The 22,926-nt window shown below is 44.8% G+C and overlaps 1 protein-coding gene across 2 annotated transcripts in view; it reads right to left on the bottom strand.

The window, feature by feature from the left end:
• Window positions 1–14,138, bottom strand: part of UNC5B (unc-5 netrin receptor B) — a 276,302-nt gene extending 262,164 nt beyond the window's left edge. For both annotated transcript variants that reach the window (XM_081954501.1, XM_081954502.1), the window contains exon 1: window positions 13,542–14,138. In XM_081954501.1, the coding sequence (XP_081810627.1) occupies window positions 13,542–13,632 (91 nt within the window). In that variant the 5' untranslated portion in view covers window positions 13,633–14,138. The remainder of the gene's footprint in view (window positions 1–13,541) is intronic.
• Window positions 14,139–22,926: the final 8,788 nt, after the last annotated feature.

Genomic DNA, 22,926 nt, shown 5'->3' with positions numbered 1-22,926 from the left:
GAAGGCTGTGATCTAAGCAATAGTCTATAAATATGCAAAAGCATTTTTTGGAGAGAGAAGAGGATCTATAACAGACTACTATTAAGCTTGTTCTACCCTAGCTTCAACCAAATGTTGCTAATCTATACTTGCCGTCATCTACACCAAGCAAGTTTGGCCAAATGTATTATGGAAATTGGAGTTCAACATATCAGGACGTCAGTGATGTTGTGGGAAATTGTTCTAATTCTTTCTTCAGAAGAAAATCCTCAGTTGGGATTCAATCGCATAGATCCTGATGGTGAACCTATGGCACACATGCCAGAGGTGGCACACAGCACCCTCTCGGTGGGCGCATCAGCCGTCGCCCCATTTCAGCTCTGCCACGCATGTGCGCCTCCTGCCAGCCAGCTGGTCTTTGGGTCTCTGTCAAGCATGCACAGGCTGCATGCAGGAGGTCATGCACGCATGCGTGGGGGCAAGGCGCATGCATGGGAGCTGTGCAGGGGGTGGGGCGCATGCAGGGGCCTGCACATGCATTGCATTTTTCTGCATTATGGCGGTTTGGGCATGTGCTTTAGCCACCCAGTCCAGAAAAGAATAGCAATCGACCTTGTTCTAGAGTTGTTCTAGATTTTTTTGGGATCCATGATATTCACAGCATGCTGGGTTTGTGGCATGCCGAGAATCGAAACCTATGCCTCTTGAAAGTGGTGGAGAAACTGCTCTAAGAATTCACGCAAATGATTCCAAAACACCCAAATGTTATTTCCTTTACAAATGAATTGGGGATAAACTGGCAAGAGGTCATCTTCTTGCCCCTTGGCAAGTCCTTTGCCCAGTTTTATCATATTATGGGCACTGTGCTCCAAGGCACACTCCTGAAAGTTTATCTTGGAAAATCTAGAATCTCCTTTTTTTAAAAAAAAATCAGACAACACTTTGCATCTCATGGAGTACCTATAAATCACAAGCGCTTCAAGACACACCTGCTGTTAACATTCTGCGCTTCCACCCCCTCCATGTTCCTCCACAATTCAGCAGGGTAGAAGCCCAGTGTGTCTTTTCATCCAATTTATCTTTAAACCTATTGTCTAAAAGGTTTAAAGCCCGAAGGTTCACCAGTTTCAAACATGAGCTCCGCTATTTGATCCTCAACAATCATCACAAGTTCACACCCCTGCTGGTAGGAGACGGCAGAAAAAAACCCTGTTTGCTGCATCCAACTCCAGATTTTCACAGCTGCTTAGGCAGATGCCACAGTGGGGAGAAGGGAACAAGGATGGCAGGCAGGCCCAAGGGAGCTGCAAACCTTGTTTCTGAGCTTCACAAGCCACTCCTGATCTGAAACAAACACCTAATCAAGTCAACAGCGTGGCACCGGTTTTTCTTTCCAAAGAAACCCTTCAAGGCCAACTTCAAACTCTTCTTCTTGCCCTTATTATCCCCCATAAACACCTGCCAAGACAGGGTTTACAATGCTTTGAAGCAAAGAGCACATAATTTCACGCAGAACATGAGAGCTGCCGCAATTACAGAGTGGCACAGTAGCTAGAAAATTAGACGCAATGCCAGTAATGGCTAATGTTTTTTACGCCGAGTGCCGAAGAGTGTGCAAGCACGTACTCATAATGCAATGCAGCCCCCCCACGCCCCCTCCCCCCTCATGCATGTGCAAACCCCCGCACACATGCCCCACCCACTGCACATACGCATGTGACCCCTGCATGTGCCCTATCCCCTGCATGCACACGCAACTCCAGGCATGCGCACATGACCACCGCACGTGTGCCACGCCCTCCCCCCATGCATGCTCAGCAGAGACTCAAAAATCAGCTGGATGGAGGGACCGTGCATGAATGCATGGTGGAACTGAACTAGGGCGACGGCTCGCCTGCATGCCATAGGTTCGCCATCACAGCACTATACTGATCTCCCTGGTGTTTGCAGGGAGGAATATCACAGGGGTAAGGAGAGACGTGACACAGGGTCCCCAAAATCTGCAAGTTTTTTGTTTTTGCGCTAGGAACCAAGGCCCAGAGGAGGGTTAGGCTTTTTTTAAAATTCCGCCTTATTAATACGGTCGTTTTTCTTCTTTCTTGTGTGGTTTATGAATCTGCACTGTGCTCCAAGAGTTTGTTTTTAAAAATAGAGACCGGAAGACCCTCTCAAATAAAATAAAAAACTACAGCATTCTGGTGGGACTATAACACATTGCAACTGGTGCCTTTATTACTTCCAAAGGCAGTGACAGAAAATGCAGTGTTTCCTCATAAGGTAAAGGTTCCCATCGCACATACGTGCTAGTCGTTCCCGACTCTAGGGGGTGGTGCTCATCTCTGTTTCAAAGCCAAAGAGCCAGGCTCTCTGTTTCCGTGGTCATGTGGCTAGCATGACTAAATGCTGAAGGTGCACGGAACGCTGTAGGTGGTTCCTATTTTTCTACTTGCATTTTTACATGCTTTCGAACTGCTAGGTGGGCAGAAGCTGGGACAAGTAACGAGAGCTCACTCTGTGCCAGTGCTAGGGATTTGAACCACCAAACTGCTGACCTTTCTGATAGACAAACTCAGTGTCTTAGCTACTGAGCCACCGCATTCCGTGTTTTCTCATAGCCTGTTGCAAATACCTGCTTTTGCCAGACAAAAATTAGGGATGGAACAGGTGAAAAGAACAGCTGAAGAAAAGGGAAGGAGAAGCAGCGTTTTTATTTTATTTTTTACATGAAACTTTGGAGATTGTTACTTTCATTGTCTTGGGTATATCACAATACCATTGTCAAAAACCCTCAATCTCTTCTCTCCTTCTCTTCCCAGCCAACAAAGCCATTCCCATCAGAGGCATCTCTCCATCTTAAACCACAAAGGTCCCATAATATTATACATCTAAAGAGAAAATGCAGATTACTAATGGATAGAATGGAGCTGTGGAGAACAATAAAATAGTCAGAGACAACAAACCAAAATAAGAGACAATCTCGGGAGGTGCCAGAGAAGACTCAGGACTGATACTGATTTGTATAGTGACAAATTGTGGCCAAACTACTCTGTTTCCCCGGAAATAAAACTTCCCTGGATAATAAGCACAATTATATTCCAAAAAATACGGTACATTCTCTGAACCAGTCTCTGTATTTAAACACATCAACACTAATATTTGGCAAGTTGGAAAAACTGAGATTTTTGCTTGCTGCAGATCAGAACTTGGGATGGCAGAGAGTTCTGGGAGATCTTTCCCTCCAAATCCATCAAGTGTGCGTTTTGTGGGTCTCAAAGCAGGCACAGGGCATAAAAAAAACAAACGGAGAGAGAAATCAATGCTTGTTGACTTGCTATATGTTGTGTACTTATTAGAGGAACACAGCCGTACCAGGAAGAAAATGCGAGTCCGACTTGGCCATTTGCTGGCAATAATGGGGCTCATTGATTTGAGGCCAAAGAAACAGAGAGGGAAAACTGATTAATATTTTTTAGACTTTGCACAGGGCTGCAAATCCAGCACTAAAATGTTTTACAAAAGCAAAGGGAAAAAGCAAGTGCCATGCACACACGCTAAAGCGTCACACTTTTCTAAAAGGCAAGCTCATAATTATACACACCCATGCACAGACAAATTGTGACTAAGAACATCTACATATTATTATTATTATTTACAGCCTTAATGTAAAGAGTTTTAGATTTAAGTATCAGATTGAGTCTACATACAGGAAGGGGGAATACAGAAAGACAAAAAATGCCTTTTTTTCTCCTACTTGAACCCCCCCCCCCAAGAAAGGAGATCTTTGTAAGATACTAACGTTCATAGAACTGTTGAACCTAATTTCCCTCCCCCTCCCTAACCTTTCCTGCAATTCTTACTCTTGGTTATCCCTGAAAACCCATCTTGTAAATCATCATCAGTTCAGCAATTCCTCCCTCCCCACTTGACATACTTCCCCTCCATAACAGGAGAAGCAGTTATTAGGTCCTTTGGTCCAAGGGGCACCAAACTTTCAGACCTCAGGGACCACTAAATTTATAATTTTAAATCCCGCAGGCCACTAATATGATTTAAAAAAAAAGATAAATAGTATTTAGTGCAATATAAAAAATGCAAATAATTTTTCTGCGGACCACCAAAAATTTCTCATGGGCGTACCACTGGTTGGTGACTGCTGCTTTGGCCTGTCAAATAAATGCATACAATAAGGTAAAGGTAAAGGTTCCCCTCGCACATATGTGCTAGTCATTCCCGACTCTAGGAGGCGGTGCTCATCTCCGTTTCAAAGCCGAAGAGCCAGTGCTGTCCGAAAACGTCTCCATGGTCATATGACCGGCATGACTAAACGGCGAAGGCACATGGAACGCTGTTACCTTCCCAACAAAGGTGGTTCCTATTTTTCTACTTGCATTTTGTATGTGTTTTTGAACTGCTAGGTTGGTAGAAGCTGGGACAAGTTAACAGGAGCTCACTCCGTTATGCAGCGCTAGGGATTCGAACCGCCGAACTGTAGACCTTTCTGATCAACAAGCTCAGTGTCTTAGCCATGGAGCCACTGCATCCCTTATGCAAACAACAAAACAACCCAAAAAACACATCCCTCAGCTTCTGATGTACTTTTACAGAAGAAGGGAATTATTACAGCACTGGAGGTGTTTTTTCTATTTAAAAAGTTTTTTTTAAAGTTGTTAAGTTTTTATAGTCAACCCTATTTAGAACCATACATAAATGGTTCTTCTGATTCAAACCTACAATAATTCATTTCTAACATGGATCTCTCTCTCTCCCTCTCTCATACACACACACACACCTACACCTACAGAGATTGTGTTCTATAATTTTATCTTTCTGCATTAGTGAAAATCTGCCTCCCTTTCCCAATAATGTGGACTGGACTGGCACATATGCAATTTTAGCAGCATGAGCTAAAGAACTAGGGAAAAAGCGAAGATGTTCTCTAAATGTTCTCTAAGACCCCAGATCTTGCATCCTTCAAATGCATCGATTTACTATTCTCAACTCAAACTTCCAACAGCCTTGCTCAACTGAGGGGTGTTGAGGTTGGAATTCAATATTCCTGGAGGGCACCTGGTGGGAAAAGGCTAACCTACATCCTCTTTGTAATATCTTTGCACAGGATAAATAAAAGAGTCAACTGTCCATGTAGCAAACATATCAACATTGTTAAAGAAAATAAGTATCTCTCCTTCCCAACCCAATTAATTTCTATTTAATTAAAAAACAGCAACAGCTTGGGATATATATTTTTTGTTGTTGGTTGCAAAGTCGTGTCTGACACATCGCAACCCCATGGACAACGTTCCTCCAGGCCTTCCTATCCTCCATCATCCTCCAGAGTCCATTTAAGCTCATGGCAACTGCTTCAGTGACTCCATCTAGCCACCTCATTCTTTGCCATCCCCTTCTTCTTTTGCCCTCAATTTTTCCCAGCATGAGGCTCTTCTCCAGTGAGTCCTTCCTTCTCATTAGGTGGCCAAAGGATTTGAGTTTCATCTTCAGAATCTGGCCTTCTAAAGAGCAGTCAGGTTTGATCTCCTCTAGACTGACCGGTTTGATCACCATGCAATCCAAGGGACTTGCAGGAGTCTTCTCCAGCACCATAGTTCAAATGCTTCCATTCTTTGGCACTCAGCCTTTCTTATGGTCCAACTTTCACAGCCATACATTGGAAGTGGGAAAACCATAGCCCTGACTATACACACTTTGGTTGGCAGGGTGATGTCTCTGTTTTTTAGTATGCTGTCTAGCTTTTCCATAGCTTTCTTCTTTCGTTTTCAGAAAAGAAATGAACCAGCTACTTGTTGCTAGTACAATAAAAGTCTACAGACACACCAGAGATGTTCAGAAATATTATTCCCTTGGCCTAAATAGAGGAGATTCTTGAACTTACAACAATAATCGATCTCCAAAATTTTGTTGCTAAGGGAGACAGTTAAGCAAGTTTTGCCCCATTTTATGACCCCTCTTGCCACAGGTAAGTGAATCACTGCAGCTGTTAAGTTAGTCACAGAGTTGTTAAAGGTTTCTGGCTTCCCCGTTGACTTTGTTTCCCAAAACATCACAAAAGTTGATCCCATGACCGACATAAATATGAGCCAGTCGCCAAGCATCTGGATTTTGATCACGTGGCCACAGGGATTCTGCAAAGGTCGCAAGTGTGAAAAATGATCACAAGTCACTTTTTTCAGTGCTGTGGTAACTTCGAATCGTCACTGCATGAAAGATTGGTAAGTTGAGGACACTCTGTACACAATGAAGATGATCAACCTTGCCAAATTTTTAGGTGGAGGAAATACATTTATTTATTAAACAAACTTATATAGCCATCCATGTATCCCATTTAGCATATGTAGCAATTCAGGACGAACCACAGTTGGCTAGTCATATTCAACACCTCTCTGTACCTAATGACGTGGGTGGAGAAGAGATGAACCAAAGAAATATCCCTGCCAGAACATGAATTGAGCTATAGTAACTTCTCTATATACTTGCTCCTGAGGAGGAAAGCTATGGCAAATCTAGACAGCATACTAAAAAGCAGAGACATCACCCTGACAACAAAAGTGTGTATAGTCAAGGCTATGGTTTTCCCAGTTGTGATGTATGACTATAAAAGTTGGTCTATAAGAAAGGCTGAGCGCCTGAACTATGGTGCTGGAGAAGACTCCTGCGAGTCCCTTGGACTGCAAGGCGATCAAACTGGTCAGTCCTAGAGGAGACCAACCCTGACTGCTTTTTCGAAGGTCAGATTCTGAAGATGAAACTCAAATACTTTGTCCACCTAATGAGAAGGAAGGACTCGCTGGAGAAGAGCCTAATGCTGGGAAGGATTGAGGGCAAAAGAAGAACGGGGCGACATAGAATGAGGTGGCTGGATGGAGTCACTGAATAATCGGCGTGAGCTTAAATGGACTCCAGAGGATGGTAGAGGACAGGAAGGCCTGGAGTTGTGATGGCCCAGACATGACTTTGCAACTAACAACAACACCTACTCTATGGAGAAACATTCTCTATGGAGGAGTCTGCAAGTGACTAGGTAGTATGAGAGATGGTTAGGGAAAGAAGAAGCAGGAAAAGTAAACTATTTAGAAGATAGGTGTCCAACCTTGGCAACTTTAAGATTTGGGGACCTCAACTCCCAGAATTCCCTAGTCAGCGTGACTCGCTGGAGAATTCTGGGAGTTGAAGTCCACAAATCAAAGTTGCCAAAGTTGGACACTTCTGGTTTAGACAATCCTTTCAGAGCCGGGGAATAAGAATTATTACTTGAGATCTCTCCAGTATAGACACAACAACATTCAGTAGGCTGGATTTCAGCTCCAATTTCCTTCCTAGGTAGGATATGAACCAAAGTATTACATTTTAGGAAATGAATGGAATGAAATCTTTTGAAACTTTTTACCACCTGACTTTGATCTTCTGCAAATGATCATTCTTCCTCCTAGCCATAAAAGCTACAGGTAGAAAGCAGTAGTGGGTTTGTACCGGTTTTACTACCGGTTGCTCGTGGACACGCAATGCTTCTGTGCATTTGCAGAAGCGTCCGGGCGGGTGGGCGGAGCCTCCTGCCACAGCCACTACCAGTTTGGCTGAACTGGGCTGAACCAGGAGCAACCCACTTCTGGTAGGAAGAAGTCTCTTGCTCCTCATTCTGGGCAAACAGCCCAGGCCTGTGTATCTATTAGCTCAGGCTTCCCCAAAATGGTACCCTCTCCCATACAAGCTGGAGAATTGTGAAGCCTCATCATTACTGTTAGATTAGTTCAGCTACTAAGAAAATAGAGACGGTGAAATAGCACTGGAGTTTTGAACTGATGACTGTATTTCAGCATCTGGAACTTCTAGAATACAAACAATAGGTGAGTGAAGCTGATAACAGAGGAGTTAATTAAAGTAGAGACGCACCAGTGTGTTCTTATGTTAAAGACCAGTATATGAATTTAGAATAGAATGAGCTGGAAGGGACCTTGGATGTCTTTTAGTCCAGCCCCCTGCTGAAGCAGGAGAACCTATACCATTTCAGACAAGTGACTGTCTGGTCTCTTCTTGACGATATCCAGTGATGGAGCACCCATGATTTCTGGAGGCAAGCTGTTCCACTGGTTAATTGTCCTCACTGTTAGGAAGTTTCTCCTTAATTCCAGGTTGCTTCTCTCTTCGATTTTAGTTTCCAATGAACTTAGAAGGTATTGAAAAACCTGGGCTGGAAGTGGCACAGTTTGCATGTACTATTGAAGGTGATACATTCTGCAAAAATTCCGGCACTTTAACTAGATCTTAAAAACAAGTTTTCCCTTTCAATTCTCTTCCACAAGACATGTTTGCCCCAGGATGCTTTTGGCCATGAGCAGACCAAAGCTGCAAATTTATCTAGTGACACCTTGCTGGGCTTATTCATGGCTCCTTCTGCTTTTACAAGGAAGGAGGAGAATGGCCTGTACAGTTAAAAAGCCTTCGAAGTCATTTTTTCAAGGAAACATATAAATTCTTTGGCTTGTCCCTGTCTGTCAGGGAACACCAAACCCTTCCTATTTATTGTCAGGATCCATCCCAAACTCTGCAGCCATCAGATTTTATGGTTTCCTGTCTTGTGAGATAGGCAGCCAAAGACAATCTTTTGTATCTACACTCAAAAAGGAAACTTCACACCACCTTCTCATTGATGGTCCATGCTGTAAAGTTACAATGCTGAGATAGCATACACAGTATCTAGATGCAATTGTGAGTTGCTAGAATGGGGGTAGCATAAAGCAAGGAGATTTAAAGGCCTATCTCTTCTAGAAATGCTTGGACAGCCCTGGGCCAGGAACTAAGAGAACCGGGGGTTTGCAATGCTATTGTTTCAAGCACAAGTGGTGTGAGTGTGTGTGTGAGAGAGAGAGAGAAAGAGAAAGAGAGAGACAGAGACAGAGAGAGAGAGAATGAATATCATCCTTCTTCAGCCTTATGCCCTCCAGAACTCTAATTCTGCAGATACCCCGAGAATCTACAACCTATCCGAAAGCATCATTTTGATGGAGGAGCAATGTTTTCTAAACTAGGCAACTTTAAGAGGTGTGTACTTCAACTTCCAGAATTCTCTGGCCTGGCCTCTTTCAGGGACTTCAAGTCTATAGATCTTTAAAGTCGTCACTTTTGAAAAAACTGCTGTAAACTAACAAAAATAAACCCCCAGGAAGGAGAGGGCGCCCACAGGCAAAGCAACGAAAGTGTGTAAATTTAAAAGATTCAAGCTTCCACCGTTACAAGCGTTACGATTCCTCTTCATTTTGCAAAGAAACTCAGTCCTTGCTCAAAAGGGTTAAGAAAAGTTAAGAACCTGCCTCTATATCAATAAACTGTTAGGTTCCCGTGTGGGGTAAATGCAATTCAAGCTGATATTTGATGCCGTATTGGAGAAGCAAAAAAAAGGCATTTCTTAAGAGTTTAAATTATTATTGTCTTCGTGTCATTTCCACAGTAAGATGTCCGATGCCTGAAATTCGAGCAATAGTTCCACCTAGCATGACTATTAAATAAAAGAGTAGATTGCTCAACAGGCTTATCATTTGCTCAGCCAGCAAAATGGAACATCAATAAGATTCAAATACAGCTCAAAGCTGGAGTTAACAGTGGGGGGCAGTCATTCATACTCCTCTATCCTATCCCATTCTTTCTTTCTTATGGTCATTTATTCCTAAATCAGGTTATCTGAGGTGGCACAGTTTATTTTTTTTTTTAAGGAACCAGCTCCTTACTTCAAAATTGGAGTTTCGTGGCTATCCTTCCCCACCCTCTCAATTTTTGCTATATTCTAGGAGGTGGCTGGGATACAAATAAGACCCTACATTTGAAAAAAAAAGGCAGTGTTTCAGATCAACCCTCTTTAAGTGTATATAAGAAAGCATATTTATAAATGCACAAAGGGAATTTCTTTTAGCACAAGTCCTATTTTACATTCCAGAATCCCTTTAAACCCTGCACTCTTCTCATACTCCGTTTCCCCCCTCTATCATTAACGGCAACTTCAAAATAGAGCTTTAAAATACCAGGCTCGATACAAATTATAATATGATTCCAGTTAATTACAAGCCAGCTCTTTGGAACCAGAGCAAACAGCACCCTATACACAATGCGTCCAGTGTACTGAGTAACAGCTGCTCAACATACATAGTAACTATCAGCAATTAAGGGACATTCTCATCCATCATCAGTTTTCACCAAAATTGTCTCTAGATTATCTTGTCAGAATGGCTTGGCTTCATACTGACTGGACCACCTCAAAGCATCTGCCCTTAAACTACTCCCAGGAAAACATGAAATGGAAAATGAGGGGGGTTCTACTTAGGTCAGGCTAGAGATTAAATTGAGGAGAGGGAATTAAAAGACGTTGCATTTTTTTTCACTTTGTTCATTCTTTCCACTGAGGGAAAACTGTTCCTGTAGGGGTGGAATAAATATTTATCTACCGAATTGATATATTTATAGTGGAAGACTCAAACAAATTCAACCAAAGCAGCGCCTTGGTTATTTAAATGCTTGTGGTGTCCATATTTTTAGGCAAAATAATTATCTCTATTAAATAGACCATCATTTCAGCTACATTAATCTGAAGAAATTTAAGGACTCAGAAAGAGTTCACATATGTTTTTAAAACAATAAACATGCTAATATTTGGGGGTTTTGTTCACCCTTGATGCATTTGCAAAACTATCCTATTTTCCTTTACAGCTCTGCTTTGACATTCCAGGCTCCAAGTTTTATACGAAAGAGAAACCAAATAATTTTCTTGATTTTATAACACAGAGACGCGTGTACACATGTAATTCCTAAATGCATCACCCAAGCATTTAGTGGAATTCATTTCCCCCAAATAAATAACTTCACAAAGTGAAGTTCCTCCTGGTCATTTGGATAGACCTCGACCCTAAAGCTCTTTGGGGAAGAAATAGGAATTCAGTTCTTTGTACGTTTCATTGGATTTCCTTCTAAAATCAAGATCCTTTTTCAGGACTTAAGGAAGTTACAGGATGAAATGATAGCCCGTAGATCAAATTAACTCCAGTTGTATATTAGAATTGTCCCTTTACGTTCAAAATTCTCCTGCTCCAGAGGGGAAAAAATAAACGTGCATTTGGGCTGCAGGCTGAAAACAGCAGAAGCCAGCTGAGGTCAGCGGATCAACTCAAATGAACAGCCCAGTCTAAGAATCCAGGCAGTGGTAGACTTCTCAGCCAAAGAGGACAGAAAACTCTTTATGGCCACCTAGTGGTCATCTGGATGTTTGCAGCCCAGTTTTACCTGAAATATGCTATTTTGCAAAACAAGATCTCTAAAGTACTGCCAAATAAAAGGCCTCCTAGTAATCAGTGCCTCTGTTTATGGTCCTCTGTCTAGCCTGTTTTCCTTGAAGGAAAGGAAAAGTAGCAGCATTAATTCTCCTGGTACTTTTCATATCCCTTTAATTCCTGCCCTTTAGACACACACACTCTCTCTCTCTCTAACAGAGTTGGAAGGGATCTTACAGGTCATCTAGTCCAACCCCCTGCCCAAGTAGGAGACCCTACATCTGCCACTACCTAGTTACAAACTCACAACCTCCTGATTGTGAGGCAAGACCTCCACCACAACAGACCCTGAGAAAAACCAGGCCCTTTCTTGACTGGTTTTGAACATAACAGTATATTTAAGACGTTGTGATTTCTCACAATGGTCATGGCATTATTTCTCACTACTTGACCTACAAGAGACCTGATTTTTTAAAAAAATGACCAGACCCACAAGCCAATGGTCACAATGCTGGATTAACCTGGGTTAATATGTGGATAGCAGAAGAATTGTATTTCCTTTCCTTTAAATAATAATAATAGACATCTCTCATTGTTCACCTTACATGGTGATTAAATCAGTCTGGCGAGGAAGCAGTGGCTGAGATAGAGGCACATCTTTGATAAATAATAGACAGCTGGAAAAAATCCTCTAGAATTTAGGCCATGCTTGGCTAATCCCGAAATTGGAAGAAGTGAAACAGATCAGCAGAGTTGAAAGTGACTTTATAGGTCATCTAGTCCAACCCCTCCTCAAGCAGGAGACCCTACACCATTTCTGACAAAGGGCAATCCAATCTCTTCTTGAAAGTCTCAAGCGATGGAGCCCCCCACAAACGACCCGGGTTTAATGCTCCCACTCAAGTGCCCGCAGCAGAAGCAGACCTCTAAGGACACACCCCCAGTCGTCCAAAACGCCCTCCCCCCTAATGAATGGGGGGGGGGCTTTACACTCAGAAAAGGGAAAGTTTCCCTCCCGTCCAGTTCGCCGCCTGCCTTTACAAGCTCCACTTCCAGGTCTCCTAAGGCAACTTTACCCTACCTGCCTGCCAAGAAACCTCGCGGAACTTCTCAACCAAGTCGGAGCAGGATCGGGCTTCGGAAGCGAAGCTCTCCGGCCCCCGCCGTTTCTCCGGTTTTGGACGGACGGAGACACACACACACACGCACACCATACACCACTCGGCGCCGTCCCACGCGGTCCCCTCCGCGCGGGCAGCCGTCCATCGCGCCTCCTCCCCCCCCCCCACCCAGACCCCTGAAACCTTCAGCGCGCGCGCTCCCTCCTTCCTTTCCCCATCTTTCTCGCCCGGTTCAAGAGCCGCGGGAAGCGTCGACTCCGCTGCGGCACCGGGCGCAAGAAGCCGCGGGGATGCAGCGCCACGTCCTGCGGATCTTTCCCGGGAAAGAAAGGAGGGGAAGCCGTGCCCGGGACAGGGAGCGCTCGAAAGCACTTTCTCCCTTTTCGTTTCATCTCTCCGCCACGCCGCGGTCTCTCTCTCTCTCATCTCTCTATGTATCTCTCTCTTTCTCTGTATCTCTCTCTGTGTATTCTCTCTCTCTCTCTCTCTCTCTCTCTCTCTCTCTCTCTCTCTCTCTCTGTATCTATCTATCTATCTATCTGTCTGTCTGTCTGTCTGTCTATCATCTATCTGTCTATCATCTATCTATCATCTCTCTCTCTTTCTCTGTATTCTCTGTATCTCTCTCTGTATCTCTCTCTGTATGTCTCTCTCCCTCTCCCTCTCTCCCATCTCTCTCTGTATATCTCTGTGTGTATTTCTCTCTCTCTCTCTGTATATATCTCTCTCTGTATCTCTCTATCTAGTGTGTATTTCTCCCTCTCTCCTGTATCTCTCTCTCTCTCATCTCTCTGTCTCTCTCTGTCTCTCTTTCTCTGTATCTCCCTCTGTGTGTGCCTCTCTCTGTCTCTCTCAAGGCAAAGCTGTTCTCAAAGTCCGAGGCGCCGCTGAAAGAATCCAGAATCCAGAGGAGGAATAGGATAGGGATGGGAGTGGGAACGAAGGGGGGGGGGAGAGGTGGGGAGGGAGATGGGGCCCGGGAAGCTCAGAAAAACTTTCCCGACCGGGAGAGGAAGGCAGCGCCTTCCCTTCCCTCCTTCCAGTACTCCAGTTTATGGCACGAAAGTATCCGCGAGAAGCGGGGCGCAAAAGCAAACCGAACGCGCGTTGTTTGTTTATTTATTTGTTTCCCCCCTTCTCCCCTCGCGTTCCCACCCGAAGTGCGCTGTCTTACCTGCGTGGCAAAGTCCTAGGTTACCCAGGGCTACCAGAAACAGGGCGATCACCCCGGGGCCAGGCGCTCCTCGGCTCCAGGCAGAAGGCATCGCGGCAGGCTAAGGCGGTGGTGGCGGCGGCGCCTCCCTCGCTCTTCCTCTCGAACGGTCTCCAGAGACGCTCTCCTCTCCGAAGGAGACTCCAGCCTCCCCACGCCAAGCACCCCCCCTCGCGCCTCTTCCTCTCCCGCCTCCTCCTCTTCTTCCTCCTCCGGCAACTTTTAAGCCAGCCAAGCCGCGGGAGGCGAGTTGGGGCAGCAGCGGGTCCTCTCCTTGGCCGCCTCGGTGCCAGGCTGCGGCGCTCCTCTTGACTCTGCCAACTTGGGACCCGCAGCAGAGGCGGCGGATCAGAGAGGTAGGCGCGGCAGCTGGGCGGCTTGCATCCCTCGGTTGCAAGGGCTTTCCCTTTCCTTGCTTGGCCGGACCCGCCGCGGCTCTCCTCCGCGAGCCTCTTTCTTGCCTCCGCTCGCCAGCCAGCCTCCTGCCACACTGCCAAGGTGTCCCGCACGCAGAGCAGCCCAGGAGCCAGAGGAACTGGAGTCGGGGCTCCGCTGGGGAGGACTGAGACGGGCGGAGCGAAGGAGCCGGCGGAGCCAAAGAGGGGGGACGGGAGGGTGTTTCCGACGGCCTACGCAACTACAGAGCCGGGCTGGGCTGGGCGGAAAACGCGGAGGCCCGGCCCGATTCCCAACCTTCGGAGCTGGAGTCTCTCGCCGCGTTGGCTCGACGACCATCGAGCAGCCCGACCGCTCGTTTGCCGCCGTTTGTTCCTACCAGTCGTTTCCCCACGCTTGGACGCTGCCCTAATCTAATGCATGGCAGCTTTTACGAAATGGAGCCGAATAGAGGGAATAGAATAGAATTCTCTATTGAGAATACAGTAGAGTAAAGTAGAATAGAATAGAATTCTTTATTGAGAATAAAGTAGAGTAGAGTAGGGTAGAATAGAGTAGAGTAGAGTAGAATATATAGAATTCTTTATTTAGAGTAGAGTAGAGTAGAATGTAATAGAATTATTTATTGAGAACAGAGTAGAGGAGAACAGAACAGAATAGAATTCTTTATTGGCAAATTGTGATTGGACACACAAGGAATTTGTTTTTGGTGCATATGAACTCAGTATACATAAAAAGACAAGATACATTCGTTAAGAATAATAAGGCACAGCACTTAATGATAGTCCTAGGGTACAAATAAGCAATCAGGAAACATTCAATATCAGTATCAATCAAGGGCGAATCCAAATAAGTATTTTGCCCCGCTCTCTCTCTTCCCAAAGCAGGAATAGAATAGAGCTGGGAGGGACTTTCGGGGATCTTGTTACCATTGTGGTTTGGCATTTTCCTTAGAACAGAGTTTGGATATTTACTTTTCAATGATATTATAGTGGGGGAGGGGTCTGTGTGTAAGAGAGACTGGTTTTTTTTAAATAGTTTTTATATTTCTGTGGAACAGCATCTTTTTCTTGGATAAAGTCTTGTAGAAATTTGAGTTACGCCACAAGCCTATCTTAGCCATATTATAAATATTAGGTCAATAAAATGAGGACCAAGTTGTTGGGGGCAATAGGCTGACTCTGTAAACCACTTAGAGCAGGAGTGTCCAAACTTGGGAACTTTAAGACTTGTGGACTTCAACTCCCAAGTCTTAAAGTTCCCAAGTTTGGACACCCCTGACTTAGAGCAGGGCTGGCCTGGAAATATCAGCCCTCATTGTCTCTGCTGGTCAAAATGGGCCTCCTATGGGAGGCCTCCGCACAGCCGTTTTTTGACCGGCAGAGTGCTGCAGAAAACCGGGGACGCCGAAAACAGGCCACGCAGGGGAGAACTACAATGCTGATCCAGCCCTCGAAGAAATCCAGTTTGACACCCCTGGCTTAGAGAGAACTGTAAAGCACTGTGAAGTGGCATATAAGTCTAAGTGCTATTGCTACAGAAATGGCATACCCTTATCTTCCAGTGTTATATTATTCTGAAGATGGCACACAGAGCCATTTCTGAGGGCAGGTAAGGCCTTGCCCTGTCAGCTTCAGGACACATGCGTGCAGGTTATATTCCAGGTTATATTATCTTCCAGGTTATATTATTCTGAAGATGGCACACAGAGCCATTTCTGAGGGCAGGTAAGGCCTTGCCCTGTCAGCTTCAGGACGCATGCGTGCGATGGCCATCTCATTTCTGGCCTTGATTTTCAGCCGTTTTTCGCTCTCCGGAAGATTCCCTGAACCTGGGAAGAGTAAAAATCTACCCAACGCGCAAACCTGAACAGAACTGAAGCCTCCTGAAGCCTCTGGAGGGAGAAAAACGGCCCAATGGGCAACCTAGAAGTCCATTCCTGAACTTCCGGTTTGCGTGTTGGGCCATTTTTCGCCCTCCCCAGGCTCCTAGAAAGCCTCTGGAGCCTGGGGAGGGCAAAAAACGAACCTACCGGGCCCAACGGAAGTCGGAAAACAGTCCAGTTTTGCCCTCTCCAGGGTCCAGGAAAGCCGTGTGTGCATGCGCGGGGCAGCGGCGGGGTATATGTGTGTGTCATGTGCACATGTGCAGGGGGTATGGCAGGGAGGCATTAAATTATGGGAATGGGCATGTGTGATAGCGCATGTGTGCTTTTGGCACCCAAGGTGAAAAAAGTTCACCATCACTCTGCTAAGGTGTCCACTACGATAAGGACTAAGAAATATTACTGTGTGTCTGCCCTCTTGAGCTTCTAGGGACAAGGAGTCATACAAATCTGGCAGGGAATCTGCACCCTGCAAGTGTTGCAAGGGATGTCGGAAGTTGTAGTTCAGAAGGAGGGGAAAGGCCGAAAATTTGTGAGGCAGCGGCCTGGTCCGAAACATGCTTGGCGGTAGCAGCTACTGTCTCTACTGTCTCGGAGATATTTCTTCTGCTTCTCTCCTCAGAGAGGAGGACAGATTGTCTCCTGTAACCTGTAGATTAGCTTCAGAAATGTTATCAGACAGGGAACATTATCCCATCACTGAAACAACCCAACACTAAAGGGAGATACAGTTGCCAACCTAATTTGGCTTTGGAACTGTGGGTGGAGGGAACAGACAGTCAGCTTCTGCCTTGGGCAGAATTCAGAGGTGGGGAAATCTCTGCTGCCTTTTGTAAAAGCTCTCCCTTTTCCGCCGTCCTTTGAAGAAGCGTTTTCGAGTCTTTTGGCTTCAACGGATCCAAACTATTATTGTTCTGTCCTTCGGCTTTGATCACAGAGATGTGTCAAGGCACTTCAATAGAAAACAGGCTGGCCCTAAAAATACGCGCATCAAATGAAAATAGGCGCCGCTTAAGCTGAAATATGTATCCCTGGGTTGCAACCTGACACTCAGTAATCAGTAAATAAGCCTTTCCGGACATGGGCCTTGTTCCCTGAGAAGATCAATCAATCGGAATAGAGCTGGAAGGGACCATGGAGGTCTTCTAGTCTGACCCTTCTGTGGCAGGAGAACCCTACACCACAGTGGTGGGGTTCAATTTTTTTTACTACCAGTTCTGTGGGCGTGGCTTGGTGGGCATGGCTTGTTGGGTGTGGCAGGGGAAGGATGCTGCAAAATCCCCATTTCCTCCCGATCAGGTGGGACTCGGGAGGCAGAGAATAGATGGGGGTGGGACCAGTCAGAGGTGGTATTTACCGGTTCTCTGAACTACTCAAAATTTCCACTACCGGTTCTCCAGAACTGGTCAGAACCTGCTGAATACCACCTCTGCTATACCATTTCAGACAAAATGACTGTCCAGTCTCTTCTTAAAAACTTTCAGAGATGAAGCACCCCCAACTTCTGGTGGCAGTTCCACTGGTTAACTCTCCTCACTGTTAGGAAGTTTCTCCTTAATTCCAGGTTGCTTCTCTCCTTGATTAGTTTCCACCCATCATTTCTTGTCTTGCCTTCTGGTGCTTTGGAAAATAAGTTGACCCCCTCTTTTTTTTGTGTGGCAGCCTCTGAAATACTGGAATACTGCTAATATGTCACCCCCAGTCCTTCTTTTCTTTAGACTGCCCATGCCCAATTCTTTTGCAACCATTCTTCATATGTTTTAATCATCTTAGCTGCTCTTCTTGGCACTTTTTCCAAAATCTCAACATCTTTTTTTTTTTTTTTTGGTAATGTGGTGATCAAAACTGTATGCAGTATTTCAAGTGTGGCCTTAGTAAGGGTTTATAGAGCGGTACTAATACTTCATGTGATTTTTGATTCTATGCCTCTGTTTATACCACCAAGGATTATATTAGCTTTTTTTGGTGGTTCCCACACTGCCCCAAAATCTCATGATATCCAGCTATTCAGAGTCCCTCTGTGAGGGAGACGGGAAGTTCCTAAACACATTAAAAATAAATATCCTTATTTATATTCGGACTCCATCGCATCTGCAGTCTACTCGGGCTCTACGGCAAGTTCACCATTTCTCTGAATAGGTGCAATCCCGCTATGAATCCTAAGCAACGAATAATACTGTTCAGAAACGTACTCTATGCAGTCCTGGCTCTTCTGTCCAGCTGAGTAGTAAATTGGATGGGTGACAAAGTGATTTGACTCTTAGAAGGAGAATTGTAGCTCTCCCTACAGTGCAGGTTTTAGCTGTTTTTTCCAGCACACACAACAGGAAGTCACTACTAGTCAGAAAAATAAATAAATCCAATTGAAGAGTTGATTCAATTGCTGAAGGTTGAAAGAGGAGTGTGTCATCACAATCATCATATTTTGGGTCCTTGAGTGTTACAGTTTGTGAGATAATATTGCAATGGAGAACTGTGACAAAGAAGTACCTGCTATCCAGATCAGCCTATCTCCGTGAGGATGAATCTATGGCACACACCATCCTCAAGGTCCCATGATCAAAATTCAATGCTTGGTCAGTGGTTCATATTTATGACTGTTGCTATGTCCTCGGGGTTATGTGATCACCTTTTTGTGACCTTCTGACAAGCAAAGTCAGTGGGGAAGCTACATTCACTTAACAACCATGTTACTCACTCAACAAATGCAATGATTCACTGAACAACTATGGCAAGTAAAATGGGGCAAAACTCACTTAACAAATGTTTCACTTAGCAACAGAAATATTGGGCTCAATTGTGGTCGTAACTCAAAGACTACCTGAATTAGACAAATCAAAGAGGTGGTGTTAAGAAGAAGGGCTGGCGGGGAGGGCATCTGCCCTTGAAACACCAGAGGGCATTTCCACATCACTCCAAAATGTGTAAAACAGTTTAGAACAGGGTTGTCCAATCTTGACAAGACCTGTTGACTTCTATTCCCAGAATTCCTCAGCCAGCTGGCTGGGGAATTCTGGGAGTTGAAGTCCACAGGTCTTCAAGTTGCCAAGGTTGGACATCCTTGTTTATAACCCAACCCAAGAGAGTTGAATTGAAGTATAATGTGCATTCATTGCAGGTGGCCGCGAAATGTTGAAAGCCTATCAGCTCATTCAAGTGATCAATCTGGGGGTGCAAAAACTGATCTGCCCAACATCCCTGTCCTGTCCAAATTGCTCCTCAGTGAAGCCCACAGGCGTGCGTGTCCAAAAACAAAACACACCCAAGAAAGTGGCCATGCCCTTATGACCAAAGCCCCACCTTTTTATTGCTGAAACTCTCTAACCTTGGATCAAGTAAAACCAGTGTCAGGTAGTGCAAGAAACCATCTCTCAGCTAGCTCATACAGTTTACAATAGCAGAATCTTGCAAGTCTGAAGGTGCGTGCCCCCCTCCCATTCTGTCTCCTTTATGAACAGTAGGGAGTTCGGGACACTTTCTCAAATTACCATTCTGCCTCAGACTCAAAGTTCTTTTATCTGACTGTTGTCTTGTTTGCCGCTCTTCCTCAGTGGCGGGGTTCAAATAATTTGACAACTGGTTCTCTGCCCTAATGACTGGCTGGGTAGGCATAGCCGGATGGGCATGTGATTGGGTGGGCATGGCCAACTCGACATCACTCATCACATCCAGCCCCACCTCCCAGCGATTCGCCTCAAAAGCCTCAACAAGGTACATTTTCCCTATTTATTTACTACTACTGAACATCCAAAACAGCCCAAAAAACAGCCTGAAAAATGGCCCCAAAACGCTCCCAAAACAGCTCCAAAAATGGCCGAAAATGGCCCAAAGAATGGGACGGGGCGTGGCCAGCCCATGATGGGATTAGCCGGTTTGCCGAACTGGGCAGAATTTTAACAACCTGTTCACCCGAACCGGTCCGAACTGGCTGAATCCCACCTCTGCTCTTTCTCCTGTTCCTCAAGGTTATTCCTGCTTCCCATTCCATCAGAGCTGTGAGATGCCAGCATGGTGATAACAGTAAAGGGGGAAAGTCAAATACTCTGCAACAGAGATTTTTCCATGAAAGAAAGCAGGCTTCTCCCAAACTTTGCTGAGCTCTGTTCCTTCAACTGCAAAATGGGAGTCAACAGTTTCCTGCTGATCTTTGGCCATTCTGGTGGGTTTGCTAGGAACTGTCCAACCAATTTGGAGACTGAGGCATTGGTTCTTTCTCTTTGCTATATTTGCAGCGTGAATCCAACCTTTTGCAAAGAGAGTTGGCTTGCCTTTGGATTTAGTGAATGGAGACCTTTGGATCTGGATGTTGGTCTGAATCTTCTGGAAATAAACAACATTCCAACTGAACTGGCAAGGTGTGATTCCAGCAAAGAATGATTCAGCTGTTACACCCAGTTCTGAGTTCCTACACCCAAATTAAAAAACCCTGTGACTTTCATTGGTAGACCGACCGACTGGATTCCCTGTTGGGAAGATTGCTGAGGACATTCTCCCATGGTTCTACTAAGCGAAGCCGAGATATTACTCCATTTGTTGTGATGAACGGATTAGCTATAGTTGTAGTTGGGCAAAGGATGACAGCAGCTGCTTAGCAAATTCTTCTCGTCCATTGCCAACAGAGGACTGTTTCACCGGGGACAAATTAATGACACCAAATGAATGTGTATGCAGAGTAAAAGAAGTGTGGATAGGACATATGTTGGGAACAGCGGTGAAATGCTCTGAAGTCTGCTACCAGTTCGCTTTGCACGCTCATGCACACTTCGTGTGTGCATGCACGCTTCATGCACATGCACGCCAAACGTGCGCTTCGCATGCATGTGCACCGCAGGCGCTAAGAAGCCTTTTCTGAATCTGCAAAGGTAAGTAGAACAGCGAGGAGGGGGGAAGAGCTGTGCCGTGAGATTTAGATTCGCGATTTAGATTCGCGAATATAAATCGTGCGGCACAGCTGATTGTCACGCAGCTGATCGTTGGAACTATTGGTTTGCCCAAACCGGTAGCATTTTTTAAATTACCGGTTCGGGTGAACCGGCCCAAACTGGTAGCATTTCACCCCTGGTTGGGAAGCAACAGAGGAACAGCCCAACCGATAAATATTCAGCATCCCTAATAAACATTTCCTTCTGCTCCCTTTCTCTCTTTCTTTTTCTTTCTTTCTTCTTTCTTTCTTTCCTCCTTTCTTTCTTTCTTTCCTTCTTTCTTTCTTTCCTTCTTTTTCTTTCTTCCTTCTTTCCTCCCTCCCTCCCTCCCTCCTTCCTTCCTTCTTTCTTTCTTTCCTTCTATCTTTCTTTCTTCTTTCTTTCTTTCTTTTTTCTTTCTTTCTTTCTTCCTTCCTTCCTTCCTTCCTTCCTTCCTTCTTTCTTTCTTTCTTTCTTTCTTTCTTTCTTTCTTTCTTTCTTTCTTTCTTTCTTTCTTTAAAAAAATATATTTTGAATATAAGAATGAAATCTGGAGCGAGTTTATAGTGGTACAACAATATATATATTTTCCCCCAGCCTCCTTACTTCCGCCCTCCTATACTAGTCACTAGGAATTGGTCTGCTCCAAGCTGATGTTTATTATATTATGAAAGGAAATTGTGGTCACCAAATTCTTCAAGTACAGGAAGCATTTGAATAAGGTTTTGTCTATGGGAGATGAAAGAAGATAAGATACAGGAAGCATTTGAATAAGGTTTTGTCTATGGGAGATGAAAGAAGATAAGATTAGAATATTCTGAGGTGGGAAGAAGGAAGGAAGGAAGGATTGATTGATTCATAGACTGCTTTTTACAAATATCACGTGCGGGTTAGGAGAAGAGACTGTTTGCCTGTGGCTGATTACTTTTAATACATCTCTTAGAATCATTTGGCTGAGATGAATGGCCATAGAAATTAAGTCGATCTTCCTCATGAGTGAACAGAGAAATTGCTGCTTTTTGCAAAGGGATTTTGAAACTTGAAGAGCAATGATGGGATTGATTTCCCTGAAGGAACCATTGCTAATGTTCAAAATTTCCTTGAGTAGCTTGTGAAGGTGGCTACTACAGCCATGTAATTTCGCTATATGGAGATTCACTAGAGTACCACCACCCAACATGAGGACTTGTTACTCAGTACTCAGCGATAGATCTTAGTCTGGGGCAAAGCACACATGTCACCAATGTAAATTAGACTGCTTATTTGTTTTACACTGGTACACATAATATCAATTTATCACCCTTATATCCTGCCTTTCCTTCAGGAAATCAAAGCCAAGCTGCACATTACTATGTGTGAAAGGACTGTGAGAAAATTACTGTGTGCTTCTCTCTTGTAGGAGAAAGAGTGGAGTTAAAGGAGGGATCATCTTAGAATCCCTGCACAGCCACTCCGCTTGTGCCTACGTAGGGATTCCAGCCTGATCCCTGTTTAACTCCAATCCCCACACACACATTATTCTACTCCCTCTCCTACACCCCCCACATTCCACAATGCAATATAAAGAAGGTGAGATGCCAGTTTTGGTCAAATCAATGGCAAGTATGTAAAGATGGCGACCTTTTCTCAACAAAAATCTCAACAACAACAAAATGCTGTTCTTAGGCTCTGCTCTTGCTGTAGTCCAGTCCAGTTGAAAATCATCCTCTGATAGTCCCCACTCCTGCCCCAGATGAAGGAAAGAAGAAAAATAACATCGGTAGATTCAGCGGATGGATTTGTACCATGAAATATCCAGGAGCTGCTTAAATGGATTCTCAAGCCAAGGTTGGCTTAGTTCTAACAATCTAAAGCTGGGTGTTGTGGCCTGCCAGCAGATTCGGACAGTGAGGAGGTTGGGGAAGAACATGGGCCAGTCCTGGAGTCTGGGGAAGGCTCTGACGAGGGCTCTGTGTCAGAGGCAGAGAGGGGGCCAGGGCCATCTGACAGTTATCAGCTGCCTTCGGATTCGGATATCAGTGGGGCAGAAGAACAGCTGGAGCCAGTTTCCGATGTGTGCATTTATGGTCATAAGTTGAGGACTATCTGGATTTTTTTTTAAAAAAAAATCCTGATTTACCTTCAGCCCTGGAGTACTGAAGTGGTGTCCCATATAAGGATCTAT

This window comes from Natrix helvetica, assembly GCF_964273705.1.
Source record: "Natrix helvetica genome assembly, chromosome: 5".
NCBI classification, from domain to species: Eukaryota; Metazoa; Chordata; class Lepidosauria; order Squamata; family Natricidae; genus Natrix; species Natrix helvetica.
Note: the sequence above shows the minus strand (reverse complement) of the source record. Positions and strands in the feature narration are given on the sequence as shown.